Below are 15,038 nucleotides of genomic sequence, written 5' to 3' on the forward strand. Positions count from 1 at the left end.
ACCCTCTGAGCTGAATGAGGCGGTTTACAATCGAACCACATATGCTTTCATACACTTACAAGATGCTGCACTTTTTTTCAACCCGCACGAAAAAGGACTTTGAAGAGAGACTTTTTTTTATTGCATTTTTTTGTAGTGCCAGCCATAAATACCGTGGGAAAGGCAACTTTTGAGGACAAGCAAGAGTACAAGCTTTTAATGCTTTGACATTCAACGCGCAAGCAGTGCAGGTTATTAAAGAGGCACAGATTGCACCATCTTTTAGTAGTATTGATGTTTGGGATCCATTATTGAAGGGTCTGCCCTCAGCTCAGACTGACAGCCCCTGAACTGAAGTCTGAGGAGAGTGACATGTAGCCATGAGGTTATACAAACCCTCACAATGTATGAAACTGACCTGCAGCGGGGCATACAATCCGCTTACATTTCTATGGTCTCTCCCCTATGCATCAGCTGAAAAGATTCTTTATGTGACTATGAGCTCATGATCATAAATCTTTAAGAACAAGTTGATGTTTCTGAAACTCACTCATACACTGAGCCCATCCTTCATGAGGTAAAGGGCCCAAGGCTTTGGCAACCCCTGCTCCCAATCCCCTCCTGTCCAAGGAGAGAGGAGGGGCCGAGCAAAGGTGAGAGGACACAGCACGCATCCCCCTTGAAATAGGCCGGGTTGCAAAACACTTCTTTTAGCAATGCTATCAAAAGCTTTGCTCCCAATCCTCTCAATTCAGAGATGTCCTGCTTGTCCAAACTCTGCTGCATAAGTACATCTCTGTTGTTTTAAGTGCTGGAAACAAACATACATCGGAGCTGACTTATACTCTTAGTTTTATTGTCAACAGTAAAGTGTTACCAAAATACACATTAAAACAAGGTGCACTGCACGATGTGTCCAATACAAAAATATTGTATTCGCACTACGGGAAAAGGACAGAGCACTGAATATTCTAGCTAGAGTTCACAAGAGTCAGTGTGTGAAGGCCGTGGCACTGTTTTTGTGTGCCCGCCCATTGAATTCCTATGTTCTTGGCAATGTTCCGCAGGTGCTGTTTTGTGTTTCTCACTTACAATCATGATTACAGAGCACATTAGACACACTTTTTTTCTGTACGTTTTAAATCCCAGTTTGCTGTTAAAACTATGATTTGAAACTAACAGAAATGCGAGCGAAAGGACAAAAGAGAAACGAGAGGAGACAGCTGACTTACAATTCTTCTGGTCCTCAGCTTTATCCGTTTGGTGTTCAGACGGAGGCACTAAACACCAGCAGTCTGCTTTTTTGCCTCAAGCAGTTAAAATGCTCTAACCAGATACATGAGGCACGGAAGCATGCGCATGTGTATCTGTTTAGACTAGAGCATGCAGCACTCAACCCGGCCTCAGAGAACCATGAGTTCAGCCTCATGACTCTGTGGCAACAGGTCTCTCAGGATTGGCAAGCCCTCTTGCAAAGGCTGAAACCCTTCCCTTTCCCAAGTCGTCACAGTGACGACTGGGAAAGGGAGGGGTGGTGAGAGTCCGCTTGGAAGTGACAGGCAGCCCTGGGAAATACAGGACTGAAACTTTATATGCCCGGGGCTGCTACCAAAATATGACGCTGCAACACACCATTACCGGCCGGTCTCCCTGGGAGCCCAAGTCTTGAAGGCCCAGGCTGGTTTTTGAATTTCTGACGTTCTGGTTGCGAGAACGGTGCCTGTCCGGAGGTTTTTCTGGACCTGGATCCATCCTCCTGAAGCCCCTTTTTTTTGCCACTGACTTTGGGGCCTTGCTATCTAGTCTCGAATCGTCTTCAAAATCTCGGTTTTGGTATTCTGAAGATCCATGTAGGAACCTCCATCGTTTGGATTATATCTACGTTGTTAATTGCACTCTTGAAGTCTATGTCCATACATTTTATGTATTGTTGGTCTCCTTATGATGCTGACTGTCGTCCTGGCATTATAACCCAGGCCTTTCTTCTTGGCTTGCATATGACCTTGTTGCCCTGAAGACGGTGTGATCCGAATCTGGGTCCAACACCGAAACGCGCGTCGGCACTGGAGTAACTGTACTCCCCTTGTTTATTATTATTTCTTTGGAGAATTTAGATTTTTCACAGCCTGCTGGGCAGAAAATCTGGATTTTATTAAGGACACGGAGGCTGTATTATGAAGACCAACGAACCTTGGAGTTTTTTTTCAGCATACCTTGTCTGATGCTCTTATGCTGATGTAAATTTTGTGTTTGTACCATAAGACTGTATTCAGCAAATTTTTCTGTATTATTTGTGTGATGGAATGTTTGAGTATGTATGAGTCAGTGTCTCCTTGTTTGTTTGAGTGTGCGTGTGAAGCCTATAATGTGTGTAATTGTTGGTGAACTATTATTGTCTGATATGTCTTTTTTACTATGTTAATAAACTAAAGAAATATGATATCCCTAATTCGAAGGTCTGTATGATTTTTATGTGAAGGGAATCTCATCTAGGACTGTTGTGTACATATCAGTGATTTATTGCACTAGATAAAAAAAATGTTGGCAGAGTGTTTTGCTCCTTCTGTTCCGGGCTGGCACCATGTTAGCCCGTAGGCTGCTGAAAATTCACACCCACTAGCGCACGTGCCAAAGAAAAACTGCCTGACAACTGTTTTGGGGAGCTGCGAGCGTCATTATAAGCATCGATGTTTATTTAAACTGGGTTGTCTTATTTTTAAATCACTAGTGGGATTAGCCCCTTCTTATGTAGCTTCCAGGCTTAGAACCTACACTCCCTCCAGAAACGTACGCTCCTCCTTCAAGAACCTTTTGGTTGTTCCACGGTTTGTCAGGAAGAAACATGGGGGGCTGAGCTTTTCTTTCCTGGCCCCTCGATTTTGGAACTCTCTTCCTGACTATCTTCGGTTCTCTCAATCTTATATGGAGTTTTGTAAAAATCTGAAGACCTGGCTTTTTACTAAAGCTTTTGAGGTCTAAATTATTGCCCTGGTCTGCTACCGGTCTGATTAGCGCCATGAAACCTGTTTGGTGTACGAGCGCTCTATAAATTCCCCCAACTTCAACTTCAGGTCAAAGCACTATAAATGAATGGAAATGTGGATGGTATTTACCTTTTGCAATTACCATCCATAAAGACTTAAAAGTGAGAGGGGCGCAGCCCCTCCGCCCATCATCAGGAACCACCCCTGCTTACCACCAATGTAGCCATCTTTGAAATAGGCTTTAAGTAAAAGTTTTTGATGGTGGAATCTGTAGACCTATTTGCTGACTGAAAATATTCTCTAATCTAAGGGCTTTTGAGGACATGGCACTCCTGGTAGAGTTGGCACCGACAACTTAAATATCAGTACCCACTTCCTGCATCACCCATCTGGCTAAAGTGGGGGATGGCACTGGTTTGTGGGGTTTGTTCAGAGAGAACAACAACTAGTGGTCTAAGGCCCTACTCATGCTCTTGAAGGCAACGTCTCACATGCAGTCTACGGTTGTTAGGGAAAGATGGATACATAACGTTGTGGTGTTGGACTTAGTAGGCCTGGCGATAGTAAAAACAACCTCCTTTGGGGTAAAATCACCCTGGTACATCCAATGCTTGCACATCAGACACCACTTTACATTAGATAAGGCATGGTAACATGGTAAGTTTAGCAAACAGTTGCTTTCTAGGTAAGTCCGGATTGTCTGACCAGTCACTCACGAGTTTCAGGTCTACATTAACTTTCCATGTTCTAGTGTATTTGGGAGTGGGCAGGTGGGAAAATCTGATGCCACTCACCAACTTCATGCTAGTGGACAAGACCCAATTGGTTGTTTGTAATTGGGGAATGGCCTGCTGATATATTTGACCTGAAACAGTTAACGGTAGAGTACTCTCTGCCCCCTTCTGCCAACGGTGCCTGGAGGTTCAGATCCCAAAATATTGTCCTCTCCCGTGAGCTCTACATGTCTCTCCTCACACCAACTAAGCCATGTTGACTAGAGCAATCTATCACCATGGGATGCGATTTCCTCTTTCCCGGCCCACGAGGAAGTGCGGATGCAAGGGAATCCTGATCTGCAGGTCACTTGATAATCCCAGTAGAAGAGGAAACCATGGTCGGGCTTTCCAATCCGGCATCACTGAAATCATCTCTGTCTGTTGATTCCTCATCTGATTTGTCACCCTGGCTATCAGCTGGAATGGGAGGCAAGGCATAATGGCATAGTTAAGACTTCAGTTCTGTGGGAATGTATCCACTTGTGTGGCATCCAGCTGAAGAAAAGTGGAACTTGCGCATTGAGTCTGGATGGAAACAAATCCCTAGTTGGGGTGCCTCCTATGAGGCACAACTGATGAAACACTGGGATAAAGTTTCCAGCCACTGGAGACCTGAAGAAATCAGGAGTTCCAATCTGCTCCAGTATTGAATAGCCATGCATGGTGAACTGCCGTCACACTCACTTCCTTCTCCAGGCAGTAATTCTAAAACTCCTTTGAAGTCTCTATCAGGGTTGACTCTCAGTTTATTGTATTACTGGATCGCCGAGATGTCGCTTTTTAGAAGGATAGAAAACCTGACTTTACCTTCGCTAGGCTCTGGATGGTGAACACACTGTTCAAGAGTTCCATGCAGTTGATATGTAAGGACAATTCTTCTGGAGACCATTGTCCTTCTGTGGAAGTATCTCTGCAACAAGACCCTCTGCCTCATCAGCTGGCATCTGACTCTGTCTCTATGTGGAGTTCCGATCTGAAAATTGCTTTACTGTTCCATACCTTCCTATGGCTCAGCCACTATATAATCTCCGTTCTGGCCTCCTGATAATGTGGAACATCTTCCGAGTAGGATACTCCCTTTTGTAGGTGCTTGATTTTTCAAGCGTTGGAGGACCCTGTAATGGAGTGGGCTCAATAACAATCGCCTGGATAGAAGAGGGTAGCAGACTTACCATCCTTCCACTCGACTGCAGAAACACTCACTGTTCCGTAATGAGATTCTATAACTACTTCTTGATGACAGAAATCCTGGGACCTGAGAGTTTCAAGTTTGTGGATTGCAAGTCTATTTTGAATCCCAGAAAGTTCATCCTCTTCTTCGGGTCCAATTTATCTGTGTTTATCTGGAAACCCAGATCCTCCAAAAGTGATATGGTCTACTATGCCTGGTGAAGGAGTGTGAATTTTCTTTCAACATCAAGATGATGTCATACAGATAAATGATCTGCTGCAACCTTGCATCCGTAGCCAAGCTACAACTGGTTGGAGGAGTTTTGAAGAACACCAAGGTTCTAAGGAAGGGTCGAATGGGGGATCCTGAACCCCCACACCTGTTGTTTCCGAAAGGAATTGAAGAGAGCATTAATGCAAGGGAAAATTAGAATCAATAGATAGGTGTCTCTTAAGTCTAGATGAATCATTCAATCTTCCTGTCTTAGACTGTCTCCTAAAAGATTGATTTGCTCCATCTTGAAGTGCCTGTAGATCAAACATCCATTGAAATAACTCAGCTTTTGTGGCCACTCTTACTCCCTTGTCTTTTAGTCTCTCTTTTTTATACTTGTTTTTAGTAAGCAGTACATGTGAACAACATAATGCAGAAGTGGATGCCATATGTGAGAGTCATAGCGTTCCAGTGCCTTCTTCAAGCAATATGATCAATGATAACAACAGAAAGGGTTTGCCTTTTTTTTTTTTACTACAAAGATGTTGCTTAAGAACCCCTTTGGGTGTAAAAATAAGTTTTCTTCTGCTCCCTTGACCTTCAGGGATTGGATTTCATGTTTTACCTGAGAAGAGACCTCTGCTGGGAAGGATATGGGGGTCGGTTTGACATACTGGGTTGGAGAGCCTCAGAACTCTATTTGAAAACACTGGACTGTTTGAAGGACCCAAGCATCTGATGATATTTCCCTCCACTTGTGAAGGCACTCAACCTTCCAACCCTCTAGGTTTATGAGGGAAGAGTTTCTGACTCTTACCTGAGGCTGGAACCTCGATTGGCATACCCTCTCTGGAATTTATTGCACGACGTAAAGAAGGGAGTGGGGAGTGTATCCCTTTTAGTCTGAACAATCTCCTCTTCTTTGCTGTCTCTCCAGGAAATGCAAGAGAACTGGTGGCTGAACAAGCATCTCCTTCAATGTCTGACCTAGTCACTCTAGAGGAGAAAACAGTCCTAAGGGAGGATTATCCTTTGGCCTTTGCCCTGAAGGCTTGGAAGAACTTTGAAAGGTCTTTGACGAATGCTTTCCCAAATAGATTGTCCCATGCTTCTGGTCCTGCCTCTGAAAAGTCTAGTTCCCCTCATTTTGGGTCCAAGTGGAGTAAGATGGATCTTCTATGCTCCAGAGATGGAGTGCAATTTGCATTACCCAGCATGCGATCGGCCCATCCTGCGAGGACCAATGGGCCTACAGGGGTCCTTGATTTTTTATTTTTCTTGGTTTTTTAGCCACCTTGGCTAGCTCTATGATCTTTGTGTGGGGACCTGCCGGCTCCAACATGTTTGTCCTGGCATGCTTGTCAGGATCTGTCTGCCTCTTTTGAGGTTTTTAAGCAGCTATCCCAAAAATGTCACCATTCTGGGCTGGTCCCTACTTTTCCCTCAATAGAGGGCCTCAGACACTCTGCCCTAGGACTGTTTCAATGTTTCCAACCTTTTTATACATAGGTTGGCAAAGTCTCTGTTTCAGATAGTGCACTACTTTAGGCGTGGGTTCCCACCTGAAGAGTAGGGATGCCTAATATCCTCAGGATCGAAAAATCGCCATGTTAATCTCGGTCAGTGGAGAGTTTCGCTAGGTCTCACCTGCGTTTCTTGCTGGCCACTCCAGAGGGATGCCATTTCCCCCATTTGCTTTTACTCTCTGTTAGAGCTGTCCAATGAAAGAGTCAATTCTGTGGGTATAGTCCGGGACTTTAGGGGAGGACAACATGTATTGTAGTCCACTTGGTCCTGCCATCTCCTCCGAAAATGTATGCATTTGATGAAAGAGGTTGCACAATTTGGAGAAGGGAACTTCAGGTCCTGGCTCTCCAGTGGAGATGCTCACGTGCCAAACTGATGCGTCAATGTGGAAACACCCTGCAATTCTAGTGCGTGTCAGGGCGAGTGCGTCCTGTAACTTCTCCGAAGGCCCTTGACCATGCTGATTGAAATGATTTTAAAAACACTTGGTCAATCATGTTCAGGAAGCCAGAGACCATGTTATAGGACCTTGTTTCATATTCCTGGACGCACCCATGACCTTATGCCATGAGTCTTAGCTTGTATAATTCCAGGGGACTGACAGAGCCCAATATCAGGACGTATGTTAATCACTCTAACTGTACTCACACAGTATTCCAGAGGTTTCCACCTAACTACCTTTAAAACTTGATTTGGGTTTTTGTGTTACCAGATTAAAGCAAGGAAGATGCCGGGGTGTTCAAACCTTCCCTTTGGAGCTGTTTCCAGAAGTTGTTAGACTCAGAGACTGCACCGACCGATTAAGAAATACTTAAAGTGGCCACTGTGCTCTCGCAAAGGCATATAAATGAGCTTTGTCCCGCAAACAACATCATGACCCTGAAGTGGCAGCTCACTGGATTGAGTCCAGTGCTGTGGAGAGGATAATATTAGTCAAATATAGAAATATACTACAGGTTAGTGTTCTGTTGGACCTTCACCTCTTTGAAGTTGAAATGACTGTATCTTGCTGTGCCATGATCTTGTTGGAGATGTAGAGTTCTGGAGAGAACAACCGTAAGTACATAGTGGACCCACATATATGTCCTCTCACTGGCCCCATCCCTTCCGCTGCATCTGTTAAATCATCAGTTGGTTTATTTTTTCAAGAAGGAAGCTTCCAAGGGCGCACATCAGTGCAGGGAATAAGGCATGCCATGTATGATGCATGCAAGTGTTTGAATGACACACAAAGCCATAATTAACAGCTACAAAAGCAAATTCTGGTCTAGCCGACGTCACCTCAAAGAAAATGTTATTATTTTGAAAACGCCATCAGATGTCCAAATTATTATATCACTGGGTCAATAAGTTTGACGCTTTGCTGCCCAGCTATTTGTCTAGCTTTATTCCACCTATAAGCATGTAACTTTGGTATTCTACTTTAAAAACAAACCCTCTGCATGTTGTAAAGACTACACAAGTTTGGCAAGTTGTATCTTACTAAGAACTGTGTCCTGGACATCTTTGGAAATTCAGTATTACGGTGCTATTTGAAAGGATTATTGCAGCCTAAGGCAAAGTGACATTTTTCCATCTGTCTATCCTGAAATACCTTATTTTCGTGAATGAAAAAGAGATTTGGGGGTTCAGCACTGTATGTGGGATGTTCTCCAAGTCTTCAGTGGCACTCTCCCTACTTCTGTTTTATCTGCATTCAATTGCAGTGTTGACCCCGTAAGAACTGAATTTTAAGAGTACTTTCATGCACATTTTGGTACAGAAGTTTAACTGAAAGCTTCAACCCAGTAGATTCTTTACAACATACTGATGTGATTTATACTCCTGTTTCTGAATGTTTAGATGTATGAAGTGGGTGGAATGCTGTCGGAGAACTGATTTAGAAACAAAGACTCCAGATCAACTGAATAAGCACTACAGACTATGTGCTCAACATTTTGAGTCTTCAATGATCTGCAAAAGTGTAAGTTTAACGACATTGATGTCATTTTGATCATATGAATTATTTTGTTTATGTCCTATGTTTATATAGTTTAAACAATGAGCTTATTGATAAATTCAGAGTGTTCTGAGCCAATGTAAAAAGACTGAACCTTAAAAAGAAAATATAGACCTTTGCAGCAAACACAGTGCCTTGATTAGTAGCAAATCCATCTGCTATACTGTGAATTAAGGGGCTCCATCATATTTGCAATACCAATTTGCATTGAGTCATAAAACGTGGTACATTAAAAAGTAATTGGCCTGTCTTGTTTACTGGTCCCCTTTTTAGGTCGAGCATTCAAGACCTCTTGTATATACTTTAGTATATACTTAAATGTGTATGTACTTTGTCGGCTCTGGAGATCAGCCCTAGGACTTGTCTCCTTCTGCTAAGCGACTTTTTTTCTGTTCAACTCCCTCTATTTAACTGTCTTGATAGAAAATGACCAGTAGAGGTCAGTAAAATACCAGAATTGCTTTCTGCTTGTTCAACTACCTCTATTTAACTGTCTTGATAGAAAACGACCAGTGGAGGTCAGTAAAATACCAGAATCACCTTAGCATTCTCTAGATTCCAGTCCATAGGAATAGTCTTCCACAAGCACCCGTAGACAATAATATTTTTTTCAAATATTGTATTTTTAGTGATATGACCACTGAAGGCCCTGATTTCATATTAATAACAGAGCGTTGGACTATACAGTTTCCCACTGAAAGGCAATATTTCTCTCCAAGTGTTCCCATACCTGGCATGTTTGGTGCTTACTTTCCCTTAATGTTAAAGAACAGTAGATGTTTCAGCACCTAGGCTAATGTGCTGCATAGCTAAATACATATAAGGTCCCCAAGAAGAGACAGATTGCATTGCAAATTCTTGCACCTAAGGGATCTAATAAATGTGTCTGCCTCCCAAAACGTGTCCCTTTCAGAATCCTGTATTTTGCTGTCTACAGCTTTTAAGTAAACAGTGTGCATTGGGTCAACCTAATGCGTATCATTGGTTGACTTTCTTGTCAATCTCATTTGCTTGCCCTTATTCAGTGGCTTGTCTTACCCGTCTTGTGTTTGTCTCTAACCTGGAGCCTGGCTTCTTCCCCTTCTTTTTTTTATTGCATGACTTGTATCCTTCCACTGTTTACTTTCAGAGAACTACTTGTTGCCCCCCCCATCTCCTCCATTGGAGTGCATGTTTGTTCTTGCCCCCTTCCCTGTGTGCTGCTTCTTCCTCAAACCTCTCGTCTCTTGCACTCTGTTGCTTCTGCCACCCCCTCCTAATTCATTTGTTGCTTCTCTGCCCCTTCCCAAGTTTTCTCAGCTTCATTTGATTTTGGGTTTCAACTCCTTCAGACCCCTTTCTCTGTTGCTCATCCCATCCTCACTTTTTTCTGAAATATTAACTCTGTACACTTTACCTCTGCTAACCAGGAGTAAGGTGCCTGTTTTCCCCCTTTCAACATTTCAAAATTGGCTTGTCCTTAATTGGCAATTTTAACTTTCATATACGCCTATAGTATATGGTGCAGAAATACACCCATGTTATTGAAAGTTAAATGTCACTTGTGGGTTTCAGCACAGATTTTGCCTGCCACTACAGTGACAGAGAAAACATGGCTTCAGGCCTAAATGGCGTAGCCTAACTGCAGCAGCATAACATCTGCTGTGCCGACCTTTCAAAAAAACCTTTTTTTACAGGCAGGAACTCCTGCTTTTAAATATTAATAAGTCACCCCTAAGGACACCTAGTCACCCTTAAGACAGGGTGCCTTACATTCAAAAGTTGAATATGTACAAATTTAAAATAGGCCAGTTTCTCCACTGGCTTGGCCCCAAAAGCTATTTTCGCTGGTAGGGCTGTAGCTGAATTTGAAAAAAGGCCATAGAACAGAAACATCAATCTGTAAATTTGACAGGAAACAAATACAAAAGCAAAGTAATTCAAATCTATTTTTATTATTTAGTAAAAATTCAATTTGTTTGTAAGGTCGGACTTTTAAGTTACCTTTTATGTCACCAAACCTCCAGTTAGCTAATTAGCATTAGCCTAGTGACAGCTGGTCTGCAAGCACTTTGCCTTAAATGAAGTGTGAAATCTCCCTAGAGAGCAGAAACAATCGCCTGGGTGTGGGAAGTTGTTTCACAAGTAAATGTAAAGATATATGTTCCCTAGTCAGGCTAGCACCAAACCCATGACAGGGAAGCTGCCCCCAGAACCAGTGTTTAATGACCAGTTGAGGGGGGTGCTCATTTCATGGTCACACCTCTTGGTGGGCACACATGTTCTGGAAGGACTTGAAAAAATCCACTCGCCCGCTCGCATTTGCGAGCCAGATTCAATTAGGGCCAGCTATTTTTAGGTCCTACTTGCCCTTTCTGGCGAGTAGGAAGACAAACTGACTTTTGACCTCTGTCTCTGAAAGCAGAGGAAATGTGACAAGATAGCAAGATTTAAAGGCATCTTTATTGCTCACAAAGTGAATGAGCAATAAAAATGCCTTTAAATCTTGTTAACTTGTCACATTTGCTCCGATTCCAGAAACTCAGGTCGAGTACATTTTTTAGGTTACTAAACCTGCAGGTCTAGTAAAAATTAAATGCTTTTTCTAGCCCTGTCTGCACAAGAAGGAAGGGTTTCTCCATCGTGAAATTTAGGAGTACGGTACATTGGAATTGTATGCACTAGCGAAAACAGGAACTGCTGCACAAGTGGGTAGCATTGCCACTGGAATCTTTTACGCCATTCCTTAGTGAAGAGCCAGGAGTCACCCATCCTACTCACTAGCTGGTGCAAACCACAAATGTAGCACCCACCTGAGAACACTTTCTGGATATGCTGAAGATCAAAAGAGAACTGGAAATTGTTTGCTGTAGCCTGAGAGGAGCCCTGAAGTACTGGGCCTGCCCCCTCTTGTACCCAGAACAAAGAGGTAGACTCCAAGGGTCAGTTGGCTGACCTCATTTGTGGCTACAGGGACACGACAAGCTGTAAGAGAACTTTTTCCAGTTGATCAATACTATCTGGACTTTGACAGGACCATGGTGGTGGCCTTTGCTGGTGTTATTCCTTGGCCCCTAAGTGTTATCTCTGAGGTTCAGGAAACCTTATAAATGACCTAGCGGTGCTGCTCCAGGAACCCTGACAAGTTGGGACTTTATGCATTTTTAGACTTTAAAACAGCCTGAGCCACCATGGGGACCTTGGTGTAAAGGTGTCTCATTTCGTTGCACCAGTACTCCGATACAGCTTTGAATCCGACCTGCGCTCCATTTCGTTCGGTTGGAAATCGCACCTATGACCTGGTCTACCGCTTCCAGAGACTACCATTAGCGCTTAGTGCTTTTGGGCACTATTTTTACCTACATTTTTACAAAAACATATCTCCATGCCTTTCATTGGATTTGTTATCATATCCGTATCATTTTGTGTATTACAATTTACTCCATTAAGGTCAAGTCTAGGCAGCGCTTGCGCTTTACTTTTGAGACATGTTGTTTACACTTTGTGGGCTTACAGCCCGCCCATTGCCTTTTTGTTACTTCTATTGTCCTTTAAAAAGGCTTGCTTGCAAGTTGTTAATTCTTCCTCAGTGTCTCTCTGTGAAAGTTTTTACCTTTATCAACAAGGGAGGTAGGGAAAAGTTCACTTGTACAGAATTAGAACTCTCTAAGTGGAAACACACTTCTCTAACAACAGTCTCTACTTTGTTAATATTTATTTCTTACAGTCCGGACAGTTGGGGTGTATCACTATACAAAACGAAGAAAGAACTATGCAGTCCAGGAACACAGTCTTGGTATATAGTCTCTCAGAGTTGGCTTTCCTCTTCTAGCTGTACTGCTTCCACACTGTGACCATGGCCGGTGCTTCCCAAAAGGCAAACAGAGAAAAGAAAGGACACTACAGTCACTGTCTGTCTGTTTTGTCAATAGACTATAGGGTGCTCCCCATCACCAACAGGTCACCGCAAGTAGTGAGGTATAAAAGGTACTGGTTGGGAAATGTAAAGGTACAGGGTTCTTGGGTCAAGGGTGTGCCAAACATTCACTAGCAAGTGCGCTCATTTGCGCCAAATCCCCCAGAAACCCTTTCCCTCCAACCTTTTCCTCCATCCTTCCTTCCACGTCACTTGCCTGGAGTCCTGTGGCCTCAGGGAACTATCGGATACGAGCGCGTTGTATTTTGGAGGATTCCCCTCCTGTAGCGTCATGTCGACTTCTTTGGGCCTCCCGTCAGTCTCTACTTGTTCCTCCGCTTCCACCGCCGCTCCGCTTTCCAGACCCCCGAGACTCTCCTTCGCGTTCGGTCTCCTCCTCGCCTCACCGCAATCTCCTACCGATCCCTCACACCTGGGATAACGGTCCTCCGACTATTCCCGTCGTCCGTTTTCACTGTCTCCCCTCCGCGACTGGACCGCTGGTTGTCAAATCGTAGGGCGCCCAGCCGGGCGCCATCTTGGAGTTCTCGGCTATCCCATGTTCTGGCCAGCCCATATCACATTGCCTCTCTTCTTGGGATGGACGATTGGGCCATTCTGATACAGGGAACCTGGATAAGTAGTCCACATTCCCTTGTAATTTTCCTGGCATGTGTAAAGTCTGAAAGGAAAAAGGTTGTAAGGCCAGGAACCATCGTAAGACTTTATCATTGGTATCCTTATTAGTGGCTAACCATGTCAATGGGGCCTGTAATTGTGTCACTGTATTGTACTTTGTGCCCCTGTACTGTATTGTACTTTGTGCCCCTCGCCGCCCTTTCGCAACCGTCTTTTTCCCGCTCTGTGACCACCCCAGCTCCCCGCCGCTGCTCCCCTGCGGCCCCGCCCCTTTTCTCCTCTCCCCCTCCGATTCGCCGCCCCGCTCCTGCCTCCCAGCTGCTCCTCCCTCCCACTTGGCCATTTATGGCGGGGACCGCGAGGTGGTGAGCTGTGACCTCTGACCCTGCTCGCAGGGCCGGTCGCTCCACGCACCGCGCGCCCCCCCCCCTTGAGTGCGCCCGACTGATCACCGCTGCTGCCCGAGTTTGCCGCTACCCTTGCTAAGTTCTCTGTACTTCTGCTGTATTTTATGTATATATTTTGTGCCCTGTAATTGTGTCACTGTATTGTACTTTGTGCCCCTGTACTGTATTGTACTTTGTGCCCCTCGCCGCCCTTTCGCGACTGTCTTTTTCCCACTCTGTGACCTCCCCAGCTCCTCACCGCTGCTCCCCTGCGGCCCCGCCCCTTTTCTCCTCTCCCCCCTCCGATTCGCCGCCCCGCTCCCGCCTCCTCGTCCCCCCCACTTCGCCAATGGCAAGCCTGTATGCGCCCGTCCGCGCCTGGACCGTGCCCATTGCCAGGAACCCTGGCCCCCGACGATGCCAGCCCACACGACGGACTTACAACGCTGCCACCCTCCACGCACTCAACGCCGGCCGAAACCCTGCCTGCTACCGAGCCAGCCCGAAACGCACCCACGGACCCTTCACCTGCCAAGCCAGGCACCAGCAACAATCACCTCAAGTGCATCCTGCTCAACACCCGCTCCGTCCACAGGCACGCCGTCGAACTCTGGAACCTCCTCGACACTACATCACCAGACGTCGCCTTCCTCAGAGAAACCTGGATGAACACCTTCTCAGCCCCCGACATCGCCATAGCCATCCCGGATGGCTACAAGATCGCCCGGAGGATCCGCGTCAACCAGACCGGAGGAGGCATCGCCATCGTCCACAGAAACACCATCCGAATAACGACCAACTCCGACGACACCCTCACCGCCGCCGAGCACCTTCACTTCCAGATACACACCAACTCCAAGACCACCCTCAGAGGCACTCTCATCTACAGACCCCCGGGACCACGCACACAATTCAGCGAAGCCATCGCAGACTTCATCAGCCCGCACCCCCTCACCTCCTCAGACTACATCATCCTAGGGGACCTCAACTTCCACCTGTAGAACAACAATGACCGCAACACCACCACCCTGCTGGACAACCTCGCCAGCCTCGACTCAAGCAACTGGTGGACACCCCCACCCACTACGCCTGCCACACGCTAGACCCCATCTTCTCCTCCAGCAAGCACATCTCCTTCAGCCACTCCACCGGACTACACTGGACAGATCACAGCTGCGTCCACTTCAACTTCAGGAGAACCACGACCCACCACCACCCGCAACAGGTTCCCCGCAGAAGCTGGAGCAAGATCACTGCCGACCAACTCACCACCTCCCGCAACCTCACACAGTGGCTCACCAACTGCGCCGATGAACTCGCTCCACTGAAGAACCCCCCCAGCAGACCCGGCAGCAAAAAAGCCTCGTGGTTCACCAACGACCTCAAAAACTCCAAGAAGACCTGCCGCACCCTTCAGAAAGCCTGGCGCCACGACCAGACAACAGAAAACATGACGGCCCTCAAGAATG

General features: G+C 45.6%; 1 protein-coding gene across 3 annotated transcripts in view; it reads left to right on the top strand.

The window, feature by feature from the left end:
- THAP12 (THAP domain containing 12) overlaps window positions 1-15,038 on the top strand; it is a 70,511-nt gene that overhangs the window by 6,662 nt on the left and 48,811 nt on the right. For all 3 annotated transcript variants that reach the window (XM_078658528.1, XM_078658527.1, XM_078658526.1), the window contains one exon: window positions 8,493-8,613. In XM_078658528.1, the coding sequence (XP_078514654.1) occupies window positions 8,493-8,613 (121 nt within the window). The remainder of the gene's footprint in view (window positions 1-8,492; window positions 8,614-15,038) is intronic.

This window comes from Lissotriton helveticus, chromosome 8 (assembly GCF_964261635.1).
Source record: "Lissotriton helveticus chromosome 8, aLisHel1.1, whole genome shotgun sequence".
In the NCBI taxonomy this organism is placed as follows: Eukaryota; Metazoa; Chordata; class Amphibia; order Caudata; family Salamandridae; genus Lissotriton; species Lissotriton helveticus.